At 38.4% G+C, this 25,348-nt stretch overlaps 1 protein-coding gene across 1 annotated transcript; it reads left to right on the forward strand.

Moving 5' to 3' along the window:
• Positions 1-585: 585 nt before the first annotated feature.
• EIF5B (eukaryotic translation initiation factor 5B) lies at positions 586-23,750 on the forward strand. The gene is made up of 24 exons (XM_085321447.1): positions 586-689; positions 1,216-1,341; positions 1,424-1,508; positions 1,902-2,547; positions 3,049-3,269; positions 3,456-3,606; positions 5,063-5,158; positions 6,161-6,247; positions 7,701-7,790; positions 9,643-9,947; positions 10,539-10,646; positions 10,806-10,916; positions 11,709-11,776; positions 12,901-13,042; positions 14,627-14,758; positions 15,368-15,550; positions 15,669-15,830; positions 17,168-17,299; positions 18,611-18,742; positions 18,851-18,927; positions 19,022-19,186; positions 20,119-20,257; positions 20,835-20,996; positions 21,913-23,750. Exons 1-24 carry the CDS (start codon positions 601-603, stop codon positions 22,018-22,020), a joined length of 3,717 nt encoding a protein of 1,238 aa, XP_085177573.1. The 5' UTR covers positions 586-600; the 3' UTR covers positions 22,021-23,750.
• The last annotated feature ends 1,598 nt before the right edge of the window (positions 23,751-25,348 follow it).

Here is a 25,348-nt window from a genome sequence, read left to right on the forward strand (position 1 = left end):
TGTCTAAGAAGGAGTTAGGCGAGATACTGATAGTGTATTGGTGAAAATTGGAAACTGCAAGTTATGGTRCAAGTAGCATGCTGATATTTATTGATTTAATAGCAGCAAGTTGCATGTAAGCCTGGAAGGTTAAGTGTGCAGCAAGGAATAGGTAAGTCTCCTTTCTTACAGTTGCACTGGGAGTGCAGTAGCATGGAAAAACCTGTTCTGGATGTAACACTTTGCTCAGTCCTGTGGGTACAAGTAAAGGAAATGCATTTTAAAAATGCTGAACTACAACCATTGATAAAGGGCCCAAAAGAGCAACTTTCACAGATAAGAAATCATACTGAGAAAYGAAACAAACTTTAAAGAAAAACTTGATGTGTTTCTCTTCTCATTAGATCTCATTCTATCAAGTGCCTAGTGAAACTTCATGCAAGTTTGTTTAGGCCTAGGAGAAGGGACACTAAGGAAGTGATGAAGATGATTGCCAATTTGTTAGTGTTTCTCGTGATCTGTTTTTAGAGTCTGTGGAAAGAGGTGTACTGTGCTCTCTCCTGTCTGACTACTTCTTTTCCTGACAGATAGGGATGAAACTTTTCAGTGTGGTGGCAGAACATGGGCAACTGTTATCAGGAGTTGGAAACTGTGAAGAGCTTCCACTTATCTTTCACTTACCTRCAAGATACAAGATTCATCGAAATACAGTAACTGTTTCATGCAAAAGAGTGCTTAAAGGAGCATATAAATGCTTTTTAATAGAATTTGGCTACTGAATTCCAACACTTTTTCTGCTTGTGCTTCACTTTTACACTTTTAGTTGGGGGAGGAGGTTACTTTTTCAATCAGTGGTGTTTYCTATGGTATGGATGACTAAAGAATTTGTTTTCCAGAGGTACTAACTGAAAATATTGAAGTTGTAATGATATTCTTCCAAAAAGTTTAATCAAATCTCCCATCTAAAATTTATAAGTTAGTACTGCAAGAGCTGAATGTTTTCTTGGAGACATAAAACCCTAAAGTGTGAATTATTTTCGGTGTACTGGGGGGACTAAGATATCAGTGCATAATGATTTGTTAAACAACTCTCCTGCCCCTGCATTGCTCACGTTCTCCGGTTGATCTTAGATTGAAGTTTTTCTTTGTTTTATGTAGATGGCTTCTACTTTCTACTTTTTAGTGACTTAACTAACTTGAACTCTTGATAACTCTGCTTTCTCTTTTGCATTTTAGTGCAAAAGATGATATTGATATCGATGCCCTTGCTGCTGAGATAGAAGGTGCGGGAGCTGCAAAGGAGCAAGAGCCTCAGAAATCTAAAGGCAAAAAGAAAAAAGATAAGAAGAAACAGGATTTTGAGTAAATATTTGTCATCTGTCTTATTTTATTCTGTTATACATAAACTCAGTTACTAAAATCCTTAACTTCCTTCTTATTTTAGTGAAGATGACATCCTGAAGGAGCTGGAAGAACTGTCTCTAGAGACTCAAGGAGGGAAAGCTGACAGGGAACCTTCTACAGGAAAGGTGACCAATATGAGGGAGGTGGGCTATTTAGTAAGAAATAGTTGGAATACCATTCACAACTGTCCCAGAAAAGTTCTCATGCTGCAGTATCATTGGGAGTCCTAAGTGAAACTTAAATTTGTATATTATTTTTAATCAGACTTGACCGTGCTTTTGTACTAAATATCACCTATGAAAGATTTTAACGGAAGTCATGTCTACATGTAGATGATCATCCAAAACTAAGCATAATAAATTTTAATTGTGGACCTTGTAGTATAGAAGTAGAAGTGTAGTCTATTGCGTTTCAAACTTTGTCTTCTCTCAGTAAGAGAAGATTGAAATCTGAATGCTATGTCTCAGAATGCACAGYGTATCATTCTTCATGACTGATAATACATTGTTTATTACCAGGCTGAAAATGACAGTGAAGAAATCAGCTTATCAAAACAGGACAAAAAACGTAAAGGAAAGAATAAAAAGGGTCTTGAAAATGACTATGACAGTGAGGAAGGGGAAGATAAAGATACAAAATCTAAAAAAACTCGGAAAGCAAAACAAGAAATGCTTTCTGGCAGTGATGATGATGATAGTGAAATGCTGCTTAGGAAAAACAAAAGGAAAACTCAGAAGTCAAATAAAAAGCAGGACCTCTCAGAAGATGATGAAGCTAATATTAAAAAAAGCAAAGAACGTGTAGGGGCAGTGTCTACAGGAGAGAGTGGTGATGAATCAGATGAGGTCTCCCAACCTAGAAAAGGACAAAAGAAAACCCCCAAACCAAAGCCTACCCCTGCTGCTGCTGAAAGTGGAGATGAAGAAGAGGAGCCTTCATTCAAAGTAAAAACAATGGCCCAGAAAAAGGCAGAAAAAAAGGAGCGTGAAAGGAAGAAACGTGAGGAGGAAAAAGCCAAACTAAGGAAGCAGAAAGAGAAAGAAGAACTAGAAGCTGGTAAAGAACCAGCAAAGCTGAAGGAAGCTCCGAAGAAAGCTGAAGAGAAGGCTTCATCTGAAGCCCCTGCCCCTGTGGAAAAGGGAGAGGCTCTTGCAGCAACAGAAGGTTGGTAACAAAGTTTCCAATACACTTAATTTAAACAAATTTTTTAAATAAGGAAGCCAGAGAGTTAGCAGGTGATGAAGATAACTTGCTGTTTTCTTTTAAGTCAGAAACACTAGACATTTGGTAACCTTTTCTGCCTTTCTACATTGGCTAGCATGTGGCCCTTTTTCTTGGCTTGTAGTTTGTTCAGGTACATGGGAGAAAAAGCCAGATGGTGAATTCTGATTACAATATACACTTCTAGGTCTGTAATCCAAACACGTTTTTTCACTTTCCAGTTATTCCTAGACACCTGTTACCTGAGCACTTCAGACCCTGTCTTTGTAATTTAAGGGACTTTTTCTTTTTTTTTTTCCTTTTTTTCTTTTTCTTTTTTTTGTATTCTGAAGTGCTTATATATTAGTCAGTTTCCTATATTTGGAGTCTTGTGTAGTACTTCAACTGTGTTTGGAGTCTCTAAAATTTCTGGCTTCTTTGAATGTATACCTTTTTCATCTGCAGCTGATGACAATGAGGGGGACAAAAAGAAAAAAGACAAGAAGAAAAAGAAAGGTGAGAAAGAAGAAAAAGAAAAAGAGAAGAAAAAAGGTCCTAGTAAAGCCACAGTTAAAGCTATGCAAGAAGCCTTGGCTAAAATGAAAGAGGAGGAAGAAAGGGCAAAAAGAGAGGAAGAAGAACGTATAAGACGACTGGAGGAACTAGAAGCTAAGCGCAAGGAGGAGGTACCTTATATTTTTCTGAGGATAGAATGAGGGAGGCGGTAATCTTAACCTCTACCCTGTTGGCTTGATTGCCAGATTTTTACTTGATATGTTTCTTGTCAATAGCATATATACTTCTGCCAACTTTTGATTCTGTAAAGCACACTTTAAAATCTATACATGGTTTATTTGGTAACCCTTTTCCAGGAAAGACTAGAACAAGAGAGGAAAGAAAGGAAGAAACAGAAAGAAAAAGAGAGGAAAGAGCGTTTGAAGAAGGAGGGAAAGCTTTTAACAAAAGCCCAACGAGAAGCCAGAGCCAGAGCGGAGGCTACTCTTAAGCTCCTCCAAGCTCAGGGTAAGTAGTAATGAAAATAGTATTTCATACCCCTTACTGTTCTTCACATTTGTATTTTGTTYTCTGGCGATAGGAGGGCAAATACTGAGTAATTCCATATGTAAATCTGTCAAGGAAGGCAGAGTGGCCTTTGTTAGCAGCTCTAAATGTTTGTATATTTTATATTTTAGGTATCTAACTTGTTAATACAGTCTGCTTACAGTTTTAAGATATTAGTTATAGCAGTCTTTTGACTGCTCAGTCCCAAAGGCCAACAAAAGCAGATGGGCTGGATGGCAGACCTGGGAAGGCCAGTGATCTGGATCCTCTTGGATTGATTCGTTTGGTCACTTAAGATCATTGTTTTGCCTCGCTAGTCTATAGGAACTGCCTATCTTGCATTTGCTTTGGTAAAAGAGTACAGAAGCAATCATGCTTTTCAGTGAAATACCTGCTTTTTCCTTGCAGTGAAGTGAGTGTATGCGCATACTGCCCTGTAYCTGATACAATGTAAGCCCATGTCCTAATTAGTTTCTGGTGACTTGTCCACATGGYTAAGTGAAAAAGTGAATTTCAGAGGTTGAATATCCTTATTTTTATATTTGGAGAGAACCAGTATCTCATTTTGCTGAAGGAGGATTGGGAAAAAGAATGACTTTCTGTAGCTAGTACAATGTTTGGAACTCTCGAAAGACCTGTACGAAGGCTCTTATTTCTCTGCAATTGCTGTTGCAGTTCAGAATCCTATTTCTGTGCTGCCACAATTCAATTTCTGTCAAAAATCTCAGTAAATTAAACTACCCAAAGGAATTTCAAGTGTGTTAGAAAGTACTGGAATAATTAAATGAGGAATTTGTTGTTGCATCAAACTTCTGTTTTTAATTGAATCCCTTCCAGTATTGCAGTGGTACTGCAAGGAAGTGAGGTGAAAATGAAGGTGGTGACTTCAAACTGTCATTATTTTAGTACCTAAAATAAATCTGTTTAGTCTTAAAAATAAAGCCTTTATAGCAAAAGGCAAAATGCTATCTACTAACTAAACTTTTAAGAGATGTATCTTACCTGCTCCAAATTGTCTGAAATTAGGACAATTGGCAGACTATCTTAAAATGAATTCAGTGCAGAGGATTTTCAATTGACATATGCTTGGTAAACTTGAGCAAGGGAGGTGTTCATGAAAGCGCGTTTAAATATGTGATGGAAACTTTCAAACCTTCAGTTCTGTGGTCTGACTTTTTTTCCATTTAGTAATAGGACAGGGCTGCTTTATATGAGAGCATTCAGAGAATTTGAGTGATGTTAAATAGTTCAAGTTTTGTAACTTTTGAAAACTGGACTCAGGTTTTTGTCACCTAGAAAATGCATTGGATCAACTTTCCATTCTTTCTACTATTTCACCTTGCAAGTGTGGAAAATGTCTTGTGTAAACCAAACCTCATGTTTAGTAAGTAATCACCTTTTTTGCTAATTTTTGCAGGTGTTGAAGTGCCATCCAAAGACTCTGTGCCAAAGAAAAGGCCAATATATGAAGATAAAAAGAAAAAGAAACAACAGCAGCAGGAAAATAAAGAAGGTGTGGTTTGCATATGGTGATACTTAACAAATTAGTCACAGTTCAGGAAATGTTTGTAGTATGAATCAACTAATCCTAAACTAATTGCGTGTCAAGGTGCCTGTGAGTTCCTTTGTCTCCCTATCCCCATCATGTCAGTGCTAATGTATTAAGATCACAGATGTTTTGAAGACTGCTTATTTAATCCTTTGTTTTACAATATGCTTGACCAGTATTTTTTTCCTAATCTGTTTTGTCTTTAGAATTTGTTTGTCTTTAGACTTTGTAAGTGTTGCATAGAATGTAACAGTATTAAGAATGTGAGGTTAGATGTTTTGTGCTTAGAATAAATATTGTGTGAATGTAGAATAAAGGCAACAAAGCGTAAATAATGATGACTTGCTATTAAGTCTAAGATGACACCCCAGAATARAAGGGGATTGATGCCAGTTTTAGTATTTAAGTTAGAGAGAGGTGTTTTGCTTGTGTTCTTGTGCGTAAAGATAGTGTTCAGCTTTCAGGACCACAAGGAACATTTTAATTAAAAAAACCCAAAACTTAAGCTAAAACTTAACTTAAAACTGAAAATTCAAAYTTCATTTTTATCATACTAATTAGGCATAGGTTGAATGGATTGAATGTACCAGAATCTTTAGACTCTTGTGCTTCATTGTTTTTTTTGTTGTGATATTGTGGCTTTTTTTCCAAGACTTTGTTTATTTAAAAAATAATTACTTGAATCAATATTTTTTTGTTTGGTTGTTAAAGAAATCCCAGAATCTTGTGTTCAAAAGTAAGGTAATTCTTTTAGCCATTAACTGGCTGATTATCCACTACATCTATTTAAAATGTGATGTTTTTTCGAGACATATTTGGCCTTCCAAGCAGTTTAACTGTGTTTGGTTAGTTTTCTCCTAACAGTACTACTTAGAAATAGATATATAGGTTAATACTTAATTTATAACTAGGTTGGCTTGAACTTTGAGAGAATGTAGCAGTTTATTTACTTTCTTGCAATTTCAGAAACTGTGGAGATAAATTCCCCAGCTGAAGATGCTATAGAACTAGAAACACCAGTWAAAGAAGAGACTCCTCTTCCAGTAGAACCAGGTCAGTAGCAGTGGTGTTAAATTTGTAATAAGGCTGTTGAGGTGGTAGGTATGGCAAGCTTTTTTTATTTTTATTTTTTGGACACTCTGTCATGTTGAGTTGAGTGGGGGCTGAGTGGCCATCCTTTGTCAAGGTAGTTGCTGAATTGCATGGAATAAAAAGGCATGAAGCTTGAGAATGTGAAGGTCCCATGTTCTGGGTGTGCTCTAGTTCTCAATTAGCTCAGGCAGCCATTCAGTGTCTTACGATCGACCGCCTTCACTTCATTTGTTTCTAAAAGTCTATTTTGTCAGCTGTTAGAGGCAGCATGTTCCCCCTGCCGCCTTCTGATATTGATACTGCAGTCTTAACAGTGATTGTGTTCCTGATTCTAAGTGTTTTGTTTTCACAAGTGCTGAATGCAGTGGATATTGATTGGCTTRTGGAACTAAGACTTTTCAGCCTGATATGTGACACTTGTTCTCATTATTGTCTATACATAGTACTTGTGTTGGCAAAATAGCATCCTACTGGACTTCTGCCTCAGCCAGGAGACTCAGTTTCAATTTTTACCTTTATTAAGCTAGTTAAGTACTGACAAAGCTTCCAGCTTTGTGAAAATATGCTGAATATGTATGCCAATTCTAGCTTGATTTCTCTCTTGAAGGAGCAGCTCCATTGCCATGAAGGAGGAGGGTTCWCTGACAGAACTCTAGTTCACAGTTAATGTTCTAGTAATCTGGTATTTACTACTTCTGTTGGTTTCAAATAGCTGAAGTTTTATGACCGTTCGTTCTGCTGCATCACATATATTTTTTTAATGTCTATTAAAATGTTTATTTTTTTAATGAAAGTTTACTTTTTCCATTTGTCTCTGAAGAACTGCGGTGTCTTTGGATGTTTGGCTGCGTTTCTGAGGGAATGAATATTAATGCTTCTGGAATTCACGGTGTTGTATAATTTTTGTTAAGGCACCTGCAGTCTTAAAACAGCACACTTTAAAGATATTTCACTGTTCTCCTACTAAATAAAATTAATACTGTAAGCAACCTTTTTAACAGCTAGTCATGCGTAACAAATGGTAAACTGGGCAGCTCCTTTCAAGGCACATGGTTTTGGTAGGGATTTATGCTATTTATTAAGTATCTGCTTATAAGATATGCAGACAGGAACTGGATTTATGGTAGTTTAGCTATGTCTTCCAAAAAAGTTTTGTTAGGCAATGGTGCTAGAGCTATAAAACTTCTTGGAGAGACGTGAGGATTATCTTTTAAGTATACATCATTAGTGAAGATTGACTACTTTTTCCTGCTTATCTGTCAAGAATCTTTTTATTTAGGAAGTTGGAGATAATTTGTAGAACTATGGTAGAAGCAAAATTAAAAGTTGCAACAGTGGGTATGTCAAAGGAAGGAGCATCTAAAAACTTTGCTGGGCTGCTCTTTTTATTTAATTTTTGTTTTGAATTTCTCAGCTTCAGAAGAAAAGGAGGAAGAAGAAGAAACAGAAGATGCAGGTTTGGATGACTGGGAAGCTATGGTTAGTGATGAAGATGGAGAGAAAGGTGGGCACATGGATGCTTTTTCTGATCAACAGCTTTCTTTTGGACTAATTTTTTTTGTTTGTTTGTTTTCTGGAGAAAATAATGTTATTCTCCTTTGCTCAGTTACATGAATGATGAAGCGAGGGTGATTGGAAATGGGTGTAAGCACCTTGCCTCCTTAAAGGCAAAGCTTTCAGAAACTGTTCAAATTCTTATCAAGAGGACTCCTTAGGACTCTTCTGAAGTGTTCATACGTGTACTTATCACCTAAAATAAGTAATCTGTGTGTGTGTATATAACACACACACACACACACACACACACACACACATATATTTATATAAAATTTGTTTTACAGGAGCGAAAGACTCCTCTAGGGGTGCTTAAACCACCTCTAGAAGCTTAGGGAAACCTTTTACCATGTACTGCATTTCTCCAATAACTATTTTCAAGCCTTAACAGTAACAAATTTTTCAACTTCTAGAATACCTATGAGAGAAGCTTCCAAATAAGCAAGGGACTGAGACAGTGTGAAGGGTAGTATGCATGTGTTATAGTAAACTCTAGCTATCTTGTCCCTTACTTTTAGAAGGGAGGGAGGAAGAAAGGGAGAAATTACCAGAACATTCATGTCCTGAGCATAATAGCTGTACTGGGCATGCCAAAGCCCATATTCTGTCTCTAGCTGACAGCAACACATCCAGAAGAGTTAGAGCTCAGCAAGCACGATAACTTCTCAGATACGTTYTTCCAGAGATGAAGGAAGCAGTGCTGCTGTTAATCTTTCTGAAGGGGAGTCGGTTACTGTATTTAGTCCTTCGGTGATCTATCTTCATAATTTCTTAAGATCAGAAACCAATTTGGAAGTTTACTCAGCCCCATGCTTTTAGCACCTGTGCTCTCAAGTTTGGTATTTTATATATGTATATGTTGAACAGTCTGAATTATATTTTGGCACAGATGGGTGTTTCTGTGTTGCTGGATTGTTTTACCTTGACTAGTAAGGACTGCTTATCTCAAGTCTGTTTTGGTCTGTTGCCACTGTCCTGAGGAGAATGTTGCATCCTACACATCCCACTGGCTGATCAGATTTGAATGATCTGTCAACGCAATCTAGCAAAAGAACCTTCTGAGGATTAGACTTAGTGTATTACTAAGCTGACAGACTTCCACTGTAGCAAGGAAAGATAGCTAAGAGCAGCATGCCTGCTAGCACCTCTGTAAGGAACAATGCATGGCTTTGAGGAGTATTCAGTAAGTTGTTTCTGTGATTTCACAAGTACAAGAAATAGGAAGACTTCAAAGAAAGAAAATTGCTTTTTGATTAATTATAATTCTTCTGGAAGATATAAGTCTTTAAACTGTTCAAGAAAACCTTAAAATGGAACTTTAAAGATCTGAAAAATCAAGAAGTTTGGATTCTTACTTTTTGTGTTTAAATGTGCTTTATGGATTCAGTGAATTTCAGGTCATAACTGTGTTAAATTTGGWGTGTTGCTTCTGTGCTGAAGTGTGTTAGTGAATTCATTCCTTAATGAAGTGCATCATGTTTTAAAGGACATCATTTTATTTCTCTCAGAATTTGAAAATGACCAATCATATCTTTATTCCCTCCCTTCCGCAAACTTGCTCTGCTTGTCTAGAGCTGCCGACTTAAGTGTTTAGAATCTGTACATGAAGAACTTGATGTAGAAAGTTGAAAAATTACCTTGCGTAGTAATTCTTCAGAGGGAGCCGATCTTCTTCCTCATTCTCATATCGTGGATTCTCGTAGGTTTTTTGTTTTGTTACGCACTCCTGACAAGTCTGAATTGGATAGAGATTTTTACTTTAGTGTGTGTTGTTTTTATTTTTATTCTATTTTTTTTGCTAGAGAGCAAACCTGTCCACATTGAAGTCAAAGAACAAAATGAGGAGGATGAGGATGAGGAGGATGAGGAAGATGAGGAGGAAGAAGAGGAGGAGGAGAGCGAAGAATCTGAAGATGGAGAAAGTGAAGCGAGTGATGATGAAGATGAAAAGACTTCAGATGAGAGAGAGGCAGATTCCCAACCTATTGGAAAACAATCCATGGAGAAAAAGCCTAGCAAGGAGATTAGCTCTGATTCAGAGTATGACTCTGATGATGACCGCACTAAAGAAGAGCGTGCCTATGACAAAGCTAAACGGAGAATTGAGGTATTAAAAATGGGCTTTATTTGGGGGACTCTCTTGCATTGTATAAGAAACACTTTCAATCTTCAGTTCAAAGAAAGGCCTTTTAACCATATTTGTCAAAATGTTGTCTATGTCATGTCTACCTTTTAGACAAGTCCAGAAGATGGTCTCTTTCCTTATTTCAGAATCAGAGAGAAAAARGGGTTAAATATTTCACTTTAGAGGACTTGACTGCAAAGAATGTGTACTTCAGTGTCATTTCCTCAAAGTTGTACCCTTATAGATGTTTTAATTTTAAAAATACATTTCTGAATTGTTCGATTTCTTTTTGTAGTTGTTGACTTTCTCTTTTCTGACCAAAGATGCTGCTTCAGAATGAACCATTAAAACTATATGTTAGTGGATGTAACAACTTAGCCTACTAGATTGTAATAAAGAAGTCCACATTTCAGCTGCTACTATGAGGATTTCTTATTGATTTGCYAATTACCTTTGCTTAAATTACCTTGAAAATTTAAGTCCCCAAATTAACTCTGTTCTGCATATGTAACAGGTCAAGAGGTGAGGCTTTTCTTTGGTTTATACTTACCAGTTTTAAATCTATTTTACTAGAAGCGGCGAGCTGAAAACAGCAAGAATGTGAACACTGAAAAGCTCAGAGCACCAGTTATCTGTGTCCTGGGGCATGTAGACACAGGGAAGACCAAGATTTTAGATAAGGTAAGATGCAGAATGTAGTAGTCTCCTTGCATCTTTTTTTGTCCATGCTTATGCAATTTTTCTTGACAATAGTGTCCTCTGACATGAGTATAAATAGTCTTACACACAAATATTCCTATTGTCTTCTGAGTTCTGCTCTTTATGCTGTGTCGTCTTCAGCTCCGCCATACTCATGTACAGGACAGTGAAGCTGGTGGTATCACTCAGCAGATTGGTGCAACTAATGTTCCCCTTGAAGCTATTAATGAGCAAACTAAGATGGTGAAAAATGTAAGTTATAGCACTTCTAATATTATTTTTTTTAAAAAAGATATAAACTAGTTACTATTTAGGCCTTGTAAGATTTGCTGGCAAGAGTAGATGCCACCTTTTCCTTATCTCCAATATTGCAGTTAACTTGTGGGTGCGTGCTTTTTTTCTTCTATCTTTTTTTTCCTCTCCTGTCTAAAGGGGAGGTTCTCCTTCTGTACCTACTTAACAACAGCTGACCAAAAAACAGCAGTGACRGTTGTTTTCAAGGGACAGGAATATTACTTGTAACTTAAGAATTTCATAATTACAAAACTAGTCAGTCAACTGCTGAGGAAGTGTTTAATGAGGAAAATTTGCATAGAACATTGGCTGTTACTGAGTATAATGATGAGGTTGCAGCAACAGCTCTTTTAAAACCCGAACAGAAAACTGCTTCTCAATTCTGTAGTGCATTTGTTAAGATTTTACTCAGTTTCTTAAAACTGCATGGTCAGTGGAGGGGAGTAAATGTGCAAGACAGCTACAACAATCTCGCTAGCCTGAACTGTTTTTTCTGTAGGCTGCCTTGTCTWACAAATCCTCTTAGCTAAGCATATGGCTACCTGATGTCCAGGGGATGTGCTGAATCATATTAGTGTTTTGTATTTTGTATTGAAATGAGCTTTGACTGATTTGGCTAATAGAAGGTGCCAGCCCTGCTTAAAATGTGTCTAGATTTTTGAAGCGGGTGTTACTGAGGCTCTGAGCTCTCAAGGTTATTTTTTTTCCTTGTGTAATCTTTTCAAGATGGTTAATATTTGGAAATGTTAGTTTGACAGAGAGAACATAAAAATTCCAGGAATGCTGATAATTGACACTCCAGGACATGAGTCTTTCAGGTAAAGTTCACTTTTTACAATATTGTTCTCTTCAGAAATGATGGTTAAATCATGGCCTGTGTGTATTTTAACAAAGTACTAAGTCTTTCCCTAATCCACTGTTTCTTCTTGCTTAATAATAATAAAAAAGTAGAGGAGTAAGTGGATTTGCTTGCTTTGCAGGTGCTTTTTGTATCTGATTAACTGCTGGCCTGTAACTTTTCTGTCTTCATGCCAGTTGAGCCATGAGTATTTGAAAAAGCATGCAAAAGTAAATTTATTTCTGAATAGTTAGTGTGAAAGAAAAGACAGAAGCAGAAAGCTAGCTGGAAGAGAAAAAGGTGAGAATCTCAGATGACATAAGTACTGGTTTAAAAGAATTAAAGCTTCTATCTTAGCCTCCGGTTCAGAGCTGTGGTTAAGATAATGGAGTTCGTAAGGCTACAAGTTATCAATAGCAAAAATCAACTGCTTCCTAGCAGTGTTCATATACTGTCTACAAACATTAATGACATGCAAACAAGCCACTAARTCAACCGTAGTATGTATGTGTATGTACTGAGGTAGTGTTCTGGTAGAATACCCAAACAAAGATGTTAAGGTGGCTTTGCTGTCACATTCTTGAACATAAGCCTCTAAAAGTATTGAAATGCCAAGTTCTAGGACACCTGTTAATGTGCCATCAGTTTCTTGGCATCTTCTCACTGATGCTCTTCATCTTCTAGCTAGCTTTTGTGATGTACCACAGATGTCTGATCTTGAAGTGTTTACGTAGTACTGAATAATAGTCTCTCTTATTCAGATTTGATACTGCTGTATTTCAGTGAAATCTTATTCTTACTCAGAACAAATCAGAATGCATCTTAGTTTTTTCTTTTTTTTTCCCCCAATCTATTTGGAGAATAGTAGTGTCCTCTTATTTTTGCCTACAAATACTCAAATGTATACTGTTAAATGGAGTTTAAACTTAGTGTGATTTTTTTTTGGAGGGGGGGGTATTTAATTGGTATGTAGCTCTATTTTTGTGTGACAAGTAACTGCTTGATCAGTTTTTATTTTTTGTTGGTCAATACAAGTTTAACACTATTTGTTTTTTCTTAATGTTCTGTTGCTACATGACATTTTTTTTTCTCTTAATGCCACAGCAATTTAAGAAATAGAGGAAGCTCTCTTTGTGATATTGCTATTCTTGTAGTTGACATCATGCATGGTTTGGAGCCTCAGACAATTGAATCAATAAATCTGTTGAAATCTAAGAAATGCCCCTTTATAGTAGCTCTCAACAAGGTAAGATAGCTTTTGAGACATCTGTAATAGTATGTTCGGCATTTGAAAACTTTGTTTCACATTGTCTGTGTTGTTTGAAGCAGTGGTTCTTAGATTCCTTTTGTTGCTTTTTTGACACCTCTACTCAATAAATATATGGCTTTATGGAGTTTTGCAGGACAATCTAGTGGATTTTCCATGAGTTCTTGCTGATATTTTTTTATCTTATGACCTGAGTGTATGGTTCATGTCTGTAAGCTTTATCTTTTTTTTTTCTTAGAGCTACTTAGATGGGTTTGTGTGGAGATGTGTTCTCTTTTTATAAAGCTGAAAGACAAACTTCACTTAAAGTATCTACTTTAGTTAATGATACTTGTTGATTTGTAGGTTGAAGATAGGCTGGCTTTTAGGCTTAGTTCCAGTGCTCAATATTAAAAACTATATTACTGTGACATATATTTTAGGTTCTGCAGTATTAGATGGTAGAGCTAGTTATTTTTCAGCCTTGTCAGTGTTTATGCATGAGAAATTGTAGTGACAGCTATTTTTTTTCCATGACTTACGTGAATTGTATTAAGGAAACTTTGTCCAATGACTCTGGATGTTATCTGATATGCTGACAGACAACTTATAACACTATTCACATGTAGTAGTAAAAMCTGCAGCTCACTTTCAAAAATAAGTATTAAGACCAAAGGCATTGGAACTGAGAAAACTGTTATCTTGTTACCGAAGATAYCTACTTTTAAAAAGCTATTGGATAAAGAACTGTAAAGGCTTACAGTGACCCCRAGATTAAATAGCCAAAAGCTTTTGCTTTTCACGTTACAGTTTTGTCACATGTCTAGGTCTTCATCCRTTTTCTAAATATATAGTCCTGAGCTGTCCAGCAAATCTAAGCTTGTATTATACGAGGCTTGGAAAGTAGTATGATCGTAATGTGCACAGAGTTGTGATGTCTAACTAATGTGTTAGTTTAGATATGTGTATATTGCAGTATGGTGAAGCCTGTGAATGTTGTGGAAATTTGCTAACAAGGAATTTAGATTAAACATACATAGTCTCTTGGACCAAGTTTGATCTGCTTTGAAAACTTATTTGGTGATCTTCTACAGCGTGCAGTCGAGTGTTCTGAACAACCCCTTTGCATTCCTTTCTCTGCAGCAGTATACGCAAGGTTCCAGATTGTCACCTTTATAAGATCTTTAAAAATAGTGCTGTCTCTTTTCAGGAAACACCATCCACCCAAAATCTCATCTCTGTGTGTATGGAATTATGCATGAATCTTTTTTTTTCTGAATTTGTTTTATCTTAAACTTCATGTAATTAATGTACACAAGCTGTTTGCATATGAACCTAGATCAATACAGATYGAGTTTTTAAAACCTGAAGTCATATTGCTCGTGAAATATTGCCCAATRTTAGGTAAATATGGAGACAGGAAAATACTGCAGTTAAACCACATAAGACACTTAATTTGACTACTGGAGTAAAAGTGCAGCTGGTTCTGGCTGGTTAAGTATTTTCCCAAATGAGTGGTATAAGCCTAAAGAGGCCCTTCAAAAAGTATGTAAGATGACATAATGTTAATATTGTATTTTCAAGATTGATAGGTTGTATGATTGGAAAAAAAGTCCAGATACAGACGTAGCTGTCACTTTGAAGAAGCAGAAGAAGAATACAAAAGACGAATTTGAAGAACGTGCAAAAGCTATCATAGTGGAATTTGCAAAACAGGTAAGCTGGAATTTTCAAGCTTGTTTTGTTAACAAAAGCGTTAACGAAAGTAACTTGTAGGTTGTTTTGTGAAACAGGTTTCTAATATTAAGAAAACTGCAGCATCTTTTCTAACACAATCAGTGTTTATTTTTCATAAGCCAAACTTTCTTTTGTTGTTAAAYGCTGTTCTTTTTCAACTGCTCTGTCCATGGAGTGCTGGTTTGGGGAAAAGTAACAGCTAACTGCTGTGCATGGTCAATGGAATCACAAATAGCAGATCAAGTTTTATGTCGCTATTCTTCCCCTCTTTTGGGGAATTGCCTGAGAGGAACTCATCTCTCTTGTTCCCTTGGACACTGGCAGGACATGAATTGCATCAATTCTGGGAACTTCTGTTGGTGACATACAGTGCTGTCCAGAAGTTGAATATAATAATAATTACTTTGTAGAGTTATCCCATACTGGTTTCAAGTGTGGGTTGAGGCTGCATGTTCTGTAGCATGTTGTTGGTAACAGTGGCTTTTTTAAATTGGAATTAAAAAAAAATGCAATTGTAATTGGCTGGGACTGAACATTATTATTAATACTTTTTTTTATTCCCCCTGGAACTATTGATCTTGATTCTAGGGCTTGAATGCTGCCTTGTTTTATGAGAATAAGGATCCCCGCACTTTTGTTTCTCTTGTACCTACCTCTGCTCACACAGGGGATGGCATGGGAAGTCTGATAGCTCTTCTTGTTGAACTAACGCAAACTATGCTGACCAAGAGACTGGCTGAGTGTCAAGAGCTGAGAGCTCAAGTAATGGAGGTAATTCAGCAGCTGTTCTTTGAAATCCATTTAGAAATTTTTCCCTCCCCTTTGCTTCTTGGTTAAAGAGGTATGTTGAAAGTGGTTAAGGGAGTAACTTCTTTTCCCTTTCATGCAGGTTAAAGCACTGCCTGGTATGGGCACAACCATAGATGTTATTTTGATTAATGGGCGCTTGAAAGAAGGAGACACCATTATTGTTCCTGGAGTAGAAGGTCCTATAGTAACTCAGATCAGAGGTCTTCTGTTACCTCCTCCTATGAAGGAGCTGCGAGTTAAGGTATGGAAGCTGGAAATTTAGAACCAGAAAAATCATGTTTTAATAAAACTGAAAATGTAGCAGACTGCAGATGTAGTAGCAGTATCTACAGATGAGTTAAAAGGGGATACAGTATATATCTAGAGTTTTTTTTTTTGTATGTGTGTGCCTGCCTGTGCATGTATTTATTGGTCTGTCTATTATAGTAGTGTCAAAGAAAAGGAACAAGGAATTCTGCTGCAGTGAGGATTAATATGTGCCTATTTTAAGGGATTCAGGCATGTGTGGAAGGTAGATACTCATCCTAAATTTCCATTTAGGAGTGTAACAGAACATTTTAACTTGAAAGTCACTGTAATCTGTAAGTGTGTTTGTTTTTTTTTTTTTAATAGCAAAAAGCACTGAGCTCTTTTGTGGGACTTAATCTGCAGTCTGTTATGTTGTTGTTCCCGTCAACAGTGTCTTTAGATGAGTTTCTGTACTTTGGGAGATGGGGTGTAAGCATCCAGCACTGGCAGGAAAGATGCTCAATTGGAGAACCTTAAATTAGGCAAGTGATCCAGGGGAGCTGGGTTTTTGAAGCAGAGGATTGAAGGTATGTTTCAGTTCAGCCTGTCATCCCTGAAGTAAGACAGACTTTTGCAGAAGGCTTGAGAAAAGAGGCTTACAGGAATGTGTAATCTTTATGGAGGAAGGCAGCTGCCTTGCAGTTTCAAGGAAAGGATGAGACATTCTGCAAAACAAGAGGGGAAAAAAAAAACCCAAACAAATGGCGAACCATTTAAACATTGATTTGAAGGTCTTCAAAAATACCTGGCTTTTGTGATGCTGTAGAGGGCCTTGAGGGACCTTTGAAGTTTCCCCAGGCTGGGGAGGGAAATCTGTAGAGTGCCTGGGGAGCTGCAGATGCAGCTATGTCGGGAAGGTACCTGAGAAAGTCCGATGGAAGGCCTCGGGCAGGGGGAGGAGGCAGCTCTTCCTGCACAGAGCCTCGGGCTGTCGCTTGAGTCTCAGTAGTGACTTCTTTACGTAAGCTGTYAGCCTCTTTGTGTGGGGCAAAATTTTGTGCTTTAGTGAGCAGCTGTTYATGTCACTGCTTGCTATTTTTTAGTATGTCCTTTTTTTGTCTGTCTCATCAGTTTTGCAGCAYGTCACTTGCCTGCCCCCTCTATGAGGGGAGAGGAGGTGAGCACGCAGGCCGAAACAYGCATCTTCGGAAATGACAAGCAGAGGAAATCACTGAAGGCAGATGGGAGCTGCTGGGCTTCACCGTCAAGCTGTCTGCCTTGCTTGCTGGGGGCAAGTTTAACTACTCAGTACTGCATGAGTGCTTAGCTAGTGTGTTTTCTTCTTTTCAGAACCAGTATGAAAAGCACAAAGAAGTGGTGGCTGCTCAAGGTGTGAAGATTCTTGGGAARGATTTGGAAAAAACATTGGCTGGTTTGCCGTTACTTGTAGCTTATAAAGAGGATGAAGTCCCAGTCCTCAAGGTGAGGTGTTCCTTAGTGTATAGAGCTGCAGTCAGATCTATGGGGATGGCTAATACTGAAGTAAGACGCGCAAACTGAGAGTGATAAAGTTCATTCAAACAGTGAGCGTTCGGTATGCAAATGATTTTTGCTTATTTCAGTTTTGAAAACTATTAAAATAACATGCTGTAGCTTTGTTTCCATATGAAATGTTAGTGTGGTGACACTTCTGGTATCTTGATTCTTAGCCTATTCCTGACATCTTATTGGAGTGGGTCTGCTTGTGGAGAGTGCAATTTGAATATATGTTAATTATTGATTTGCTGTTTGTAGTGACTGTATTTTAATGAAATCATTTTAGGCCAATATGTTAGTGGAGTTCTTCAAATATCAGAACTGGAAAAACTAGGACTCTACCTGTGACGTTTCTTGTGTGACTTAGGCTATCTGAGTGACATAAGAAAGAATGCAGCTGTCTAAAACCAAAATTCAGACGAGTTGTTCCTGTTTTGCAAGGTCAAAATATTAATTTAAAAAGAAAAAAAACACTTGTCATTATGAACACTATTGGATCAGTGTTAGTTCACTTTTAAGCATGTAGCATTGAACTGTCTACTTGCGTTTTTCTCTAAAGGAAGATTAATCTTTGAAGTCCCCCAAGTACAGGCTTTGCCTGGGTGCATGTGTGTATATATGGGGAGATAACACTAGCAGCAGGCATTTGAGCGTGTAGAGTCGAGGGGAACATTGATTCATCTGTCAGAAAAGACGAGACTGAGTGTTTAGGCTCTTAAGAGGCATCAGCTGAAATGGATTTTTAACTTCTCTGAAAGCAGCAAGGTGGCCTTGTTGCTCCGGTACCTCTCGTTTTGTACGCAGGCTTTGCAGCACAAAAGGCTTTCAGAATCCTCTGCAGCTGACAATTTTGGGAGTCTCTGCACTTATTGTTGTGCTTCAGTCAGGCAACCAAAGATACTGCCACACACAGTGTTTTGTTGGTGTTCAGTCAGCCTCACTGGTAAAAACTTACTGTGTTGGAGAGAGCAATTTGTAGTCTGCAGAGGAGTGTTACTAATGTCAAGRTGGGCATCTGCTTTGTGTTATGTGATCACCTTGCAAAATCCTCCGGTAGTTTTGGCTCAATAGAGGTTTTTCTAGTGACAGAAACAAGCAGTATATCAGAGGGCTACATGAGAACTATAATGCAATTCTGTTGGTTGGTATTTATCAGCATGGCTATCACTTCTGTCTCAACAGCTTTTGAACAGAACGATTTTGTACTTTGCTGTAGCATAATAGCAATAGAACTAAAATTTGCTTTCCTTTCTAAAGGATGAACTAATACACGAACTGAAGCAAACACTGAATGCAATCAAGTTGGAAGAGAAAGGTGTTTATGTCCAGGCTTCTACTTTAGGCTCTTTAGAAGCTTTACTTGAATTTCTTAAAACATCAGAAGTGCCAGTAAGTAATTTATTCGGTATCTAATGATGATGTTCTTACTCTAGCTTATAGCTGTTTCTTTTTAACTCCGAATTAGTGACTGATTTGTATGACTTTCCTCTTCAACAGTATGCAGGAATTAACATAGGTCCTGTCCATAAAAAAGATGTTATGAAAGCATCAGTTATGCTGGAGCATGACCCTCAGTAAGTAACTTTGCTGTATTGATAAATGAATAGTAGACTGCCTTCTTAGCTCTAGTTTTATGGTCTAATAAACTGTTTGACTTTTTATGTGCAGATATGCAGTAATTCTGGCATTTGATGTAAGGATTGAGCGTGATGCACAGGAAATGGCTGATAGCTTAGGAGTTCGGATTTTTAGCGCTGAAATAATTTATCATTTATTTGATGCCTTCACAAAATACAGACAAGACTATAAAAAACAGAAACAAGAGGAGTTCAAGTAAGTACAAGCCATCCTCGTTTGAGTGCTTCCCAAATTACCTCTTAATTATTTCATTGCTGAATGAAATTGCATTTTAACTTGTTTCTGTATTTTTATTTAGCATGCAGTTCTGATGGGGAGCAAGGAAAGGGGGAAGGGGATAGGACAAATTGGTAACTGACAGGAATTGTTTAGTCCCACTCTAATTGTTGCTATCTGGGGTTACATTTACTAGGATATGAGCTGTGAAAAACTACAATGTTTGGTTTAAACTATCATATAATATGGAGCATTCTTACTAAGATTTGCTCTGTATACATAGTTTCTTGTCCTAGTTTGGACACATGGGTTAGTCTTGCAGGGTTGGAAAACAAAACTGCAAGTATTTAGGTTCTACTGTTCCATATTTGCATACTGCCAGTGTACAGGGCTTAATCCTGAGTGCAATAATGCGATATGCTATCATCAAGAACTTACAGGGATCCAAAACTTAATTTATGGAACCCACATCATTGGTCCTTGGACAAGTTCTTTTTCCTGATCCCAAACTGAGTTTGTGTAGCTAAGATTAAAAGAAAGGAGAGAGAAATCTTGGCTTTTTAGAGTCACTGAGATGAGTTGTGGCAATAATACTTTCATTGTCATGCTATTCTGAGAATATAATCATACTTTAATTACTGTTCCTTTTGATTTTTTTTTTAGTCTTAGTTGGCTGCCTAAGCTGCTCAAAGTAAATTTCATGCCAGCCATGCTTGATTATTATTCCCTATAGTTCTTGAAGATCAAGTATCACCTAGAATTAACTAGACTGTAAAGTGTTTTCCTTCATGATTTCTCCCCAAGTGACACTACTAGAATAAATGCCCAAGATGCGTGAGAAGGTGGAACTGTTAATACTATGTGCGTTGTTCCAGTATCTATTTCAAAATGCCTTTTTTGTCATCTCCTAGGCATATAGCAGTATTTCCTTGCAAGATGAAAATACTCCCTCAGTTTATTTTCAACTCCCGTGACCCAATAGTGATGGGCGTAGTTGTGGAAGCAGGTCAGGTGAAGCAGGGGACTCCCATGTGCGTACCTAGCAAAAATGTAAGTACGAGCCTCTTCCCTGTGGCTATTCTTGTAGCTGCTGGAATGCTACACCACGAGGCATTTGTGTGTGTTTCTCCAGCGTACAGGAGATGAGATTTGGTCTCAAGTCAAGTCCCTTTCCCAGGGATTAGCCATCTTAAATAGTTTTCTCTGCTGGAATACAGTTGTGGCCTCTAGCAGAGGCAAAGCCTCATGAATTCTGCAGTGCAGTACCAAGAAGCCTGGCTGGAGGATGGGGGTGTTGGTCAATATCCCTCCCTCCCTTCCCCTGCTGCAGTTTCTGTAGGATGCAACGTAATGAGCAAAATTGCCACTCTTGCAGCTGATACCAGGTGCRGTCAACTCCTGGCATTTTAAAATGTAACAAATTGATGTCCTAGATGAACTACAGTAAGTTGGTATTTCTGCCCTTTTTAGTATGATGTGCTTACCTTGCAGTATGTGTTGCTGTGCTGCTTTCTGCTCTGACAGTACATTACTTCAGATGAACAAATTCCTGTATATAAACAGGAACTTAAAGAGTGTGCACACAGGTTTTGCTTATGTGTATTACAGCTTTTTCATTGTATTACAGTTTGTTGAAATTGGAATAGTCACAAGTATTGAAATAAACCATAAGCCAGTGGATGTTGCAAAAAAAGGCCAAGAAGTATGTGTAAAAATAGAACCTATTCCTGGTGAATCACCTAAAATGTATGGACGACACTTTGAAGCAACCGATATCCTCGTCAGCAAGGTAAAAGCAATCTAAGTTTTTGCRCAAGGCTTATGGCTTAGTGGTAACTTGTTTGCTTGCAGTGGAAATGTTGGGTGAAGCCTAGGTAATTACAAATGTTAGTTACTCTGACAGAAGCTTTTTCTTCATGTGTGGCATTTTTCAGCTGAGGCTCTCCATAAACTTATTTTGAAATTTGCAGTAGTGCTACTTAAAAGAACCAAAGCAATGAAGTACTGCAGCTAAAAATACTGTGCAAATTACTGCACCTGAGAGAGTAAATGGCAAATTAGCTAGTTGCTTGCCTTTATATGTAGTTAGTGCTCAAAGCATTGTAGCAATCCCCCATGGCATTACAGCATGATCGTATTTGCCTAGTTTGAAATTTGTGTGTTAGATAGTTGCTTAGATTCTGGAACACAGAATTCAGACTAGATGTGACCCTTTTCTCAGTTTTCTGCTGTCAGGCACAGCTGTAGCTCTTCATGTTATTACTAGGTGGTAAATAAAGCTGCTTTAAGACCTGTTTTTTCCACTAAGKGCAGGTATCCACATGCCTTGGGAAGGAGGGGGGGAGCATAGCTGCTGTTCGGTTAGAGGTCGAGGATGTGGGGCAGTGCTGCAAGGGGGTGGCGGTGATGCTGGGCACCGGGGGGAACGGAGCTCCCCTCCAGTCACAGGCGCTCGCATCACCAYGCAAGGAGCAAGAGGCTCTGGGCTTCTGCAGTCATTGCAGACCACGCAAAGGATGTGAGGACAAATGAACAGAAGTGGGTGAGACGGGTTATGCAGCAGAGCAGCAGTAAAACTGTGATTAGGACTAGCTTTCCTGATGTGCAGACCATTGCCCTTTATTTAGATTAACTGCTTGCAGCAATCAAACTACGTTGATTAGTAAATGTGTATGTTTCTGATGGCATTGTCCTGTGTATTACAGATCAGTCGTCAGTCCATTGATGCTCTGAAGGACTGGTTCAGAGATGAAATGCAGAAGTCTGACTGGCAGCTTATTGTAGAGCTGAAGAAAGTGTTTGAAATCATCTAGGTAACTCTTTACAGCAACAGGAAGGCAGGAATAAACTCCCTATTCCTGTTCTAGAAGTCACCAACAAAGTCATATATTGAAGACAGTGTTGGATTTATGTTTAAGAGGAAAATATGTGGATAAAATGTTTTCCATGAGAAACCAAGAAATTTACACTGGTTTGACAGTGGTCAATTTACATGTTCCCATGGTTCCAATGTGCCTGTTCACCTCTCCCACTGCCCTTCCTAATACTGGCTGCTGTTTTAAAGTTTGCCCTTCCTTCTCTTAAACCTTCCTTCCACCTTTTCCTCCCTCCAAAATAAAATAAAATAAATTGAATTTTTATTACAGAACTAAAGCTCTTTCACTTTTATACTGATGAAATCAGTACTGCAGTATTTGATTAACCAAGCTTCTGCAGACTTTGTGATTCTTGGGACATTTTTGATGTAAGAAGTACTTCTTTATTTATGCATACCTCTCCCCTTGACTCTCTTTAACAACATTCTTCTGCTTTGTGCCTATAGAAATTTTTTTAAATAGAAAATTAGGCAATTGGATATTTCTGTATTTGCTTTGTGTGAAACAATGATGTAAAGCATAGTTGGCCGCCTTTTATTGCTTGTACAGTTCATGAAAGTCGACCTGTAATCATTATAATGCAGAGCCACAAATAAAGGAGATGGACATAGTAGCCCATTTGTTTTATAGTTTGCTTCAGTAAACAGTGTCACTTTATGGGCAGTTACAGAACATGAAGTGCCAGACTGCAGCTTGCCTCTCTGGGCTTGATGAAGTAATGGAATATGCATTCCAGCAACAGCATTTTTTCCTCTTGCTTCACTTCCCTTGGAGCATGCACTGCTGTCGAGGCAACTTTGGTGGCTCACATCTTGTTTGACATGTTCTAGATGTACCAGAGTTGCAAGCTGGGTTTTTAACAAGTTTGAATTACCAGAGGGTTGTTGCTAGGAGGTGGTGTCCCTTTTCTTTTTGGAGTTGTGGGTAAGCATGTGCAAATGTGACCGACTGTCATATGTGACAGCTGTGACTTTTAATGCTGCATCAAAGCTGTTGAGCCACCTAACRTCATGGGACTGAACCAGTGCAGAAGGCATTTGGTTAATGTTGTCAGTGATAACCAAAAGTCAGTCTAATTCCAGTATCTTCATACCCTTCCTTCCCTCTTGGGATTCTGCTTGGGCTGACAGCTTGATGCATCTTGAATCAGATGGTCTCCTGGTAATTTGAAACTTGTGTCTTGAGGAGCCAAATACTTTTGAAAAGCACAAACTGAAATAAAACTGATAATGTTTCATGTAGCTGAAACTTCTAGCATTTAAAATACTTAAATTAACTTGTAATAGGCAGTTGGAGCTGATCAGATTCTTTGTCACTCAGATCTTTGTTTTCAAACCTTCTCCCCCACTTTTTTTTTTTAATCTAGGTTGTATGGACTCTTATCAATCACAAATGCTTAATAACTGTGGCTTCCTTTGGCAATGGAGTTTAAATTTACCAGACCCTTTTGTTAGACTTCAAACATACCATTGAAAAGGACCTTGTCAGTATGGTTTGAGTGTGGCTCATATTTACATCACTGGGCGTATCAGTGATTTAGAATAGAATGATGAGTGTCAAAGTGAGGAGACTGCATTTAATTGTTATAATTTTCTTTTGCAAACTATGCAATCATGAAAGCTACACTAATAAAAGGAGTTCTTAAGTTAAGAACAGATGTCAAATAACRTGGTTGTGCTGTATTCTTGTTTCCTTGAATATGGAAAGATGTTCTTTTTTCAGGTAAGTATTCCTGATGAGAAGCCTGCTATTTTTTTGCAGGTCCTATTGTGAAACTTGCAAAATGCCTTCTTTAAAACTGTGGAATGTTTTAAGGAAGAGAGAACTTGAATAAAATATCTGAGAGCTTGAAGCAGAGAGCRTGAAGGAAGAATGAAAATGTCTGATGATAAACAGCCTCTAAACTTCTGGTTTCTGCAGTTTAGAGAAGAGAAGCAATTCTGTGATCCTTCACTCGAGCAGGGTTACTGAGAGCAGGCTGCGCAGAAGTGCTTCCAGTTGGTTTTCTGTACCTCTGGGGATGGAGACTCCACGCCCTCTCTAGGAARTCTGTTCAGGTGTTCAACCACTGTCAGTGACTGAACTGTCATGTGTTTTCTTGCGTTCAGAGGGGATTTCCTTTTTTGGCTTGTGCCTGTTGCCTCCTGTCTGCTTGCTGGGTAGTGAGAAGAACCAYCTCCTGTCAGATATTTATACAYGTTGATGAGATTTCCCCTGGAGCCTTCTCTCTTCTGTAGGCTGAACAACCACAGCTTTTTCAACTTCTCCTCCTGGGACAGGTGCTCCAGTCCCTTAATCATCATTGTGGCCCTTTGCTAGACTTGCTCCAGTATGTCCATGGTTATCTTCTAAGGACCTGGACCCAAMACTCCAGGTGTGGCCTCACCAAGGCYGAGTAGAGGGGAAGGAGCACCTCCTTCAGCCTGCTGGCAATGCAGCTGAGGAGGCTACTGTCAGCCTCCTTTGCCATTAGGCCATGCTGGTGGCCTCATCTGCTAGGACCTCCAGGTCACTCTCTGTAATGCTGCTCATGAGTGCATTAGCCCCCCAGCCTGTGCAGGACTCTGCACTTCCATCTGTTYCTCTCTGCCATCTCTACAGCCTGCTGAAGTCCCTCTGAATGGCAGCATGGCCCTCTGGTGTATCAGCCATTCCTCCTTTGGTATCATCAGCAAACTTGCTGAAGCAGCACTCTGCCCTGTCATCCAGGTCACTAATGAAAATGTTAAGCAGTGCTGGCCCCAGGACTGCTGACCAGCCTCCAGCTGGACTTTGTGGCCTCTGAGCCCAGTAGTTTAGCCAGTTTTCAACCCTTTCCTCCCCCTTCATGCATCTAGCCTGTACTTCATCAGCTTATCTCCAGTAATCTCATAGGCAGCTATCACTCAGGTTGGTTTGGTAYGATTTCCCTTCATAAATCCATGCTGACTACTTCCCAATCACCTTCSTGTTCTTTGCATGTCTGGAAATGGTATCCAGGATTGGCTGCTCCATCACCATTATCTTCCCAGGGATTGAGGTGAGGCTGGCYAGCCTGTAGCTCCCCAGATCCTCCTTGCCCTTGTCTTCAAAAGGGCTGGTATTTGCTCTCTTCCACTCCTCCAGAACCTCCCCTGATCAACATGGCCACCGTCCAAAAAAGATGCTAGTTTCAATTAAGTCCTGAGCAGCACTCACAAAAATAGGGTTATACATCTGAAATCTAAATGGTAATACACTTACTTACATAGAGAAATGTTTGCTCAAATTTGCTGGTCTAACAAAA

The sequence above is a fragment of the Rhea americana genome, unplaced genomic scaffold, assembly GCF_003343005.1.
Source record: "Rhea americana isolate MKP2758 unplaced genomic scaffold, rheAme1 scaffold_7, whole genome shotgun sequence".
NCBI lineage: Eukaryota > Metazoa > Chordata > Aves > Rheiformes > Rheidae > Rhea > Rhea americana.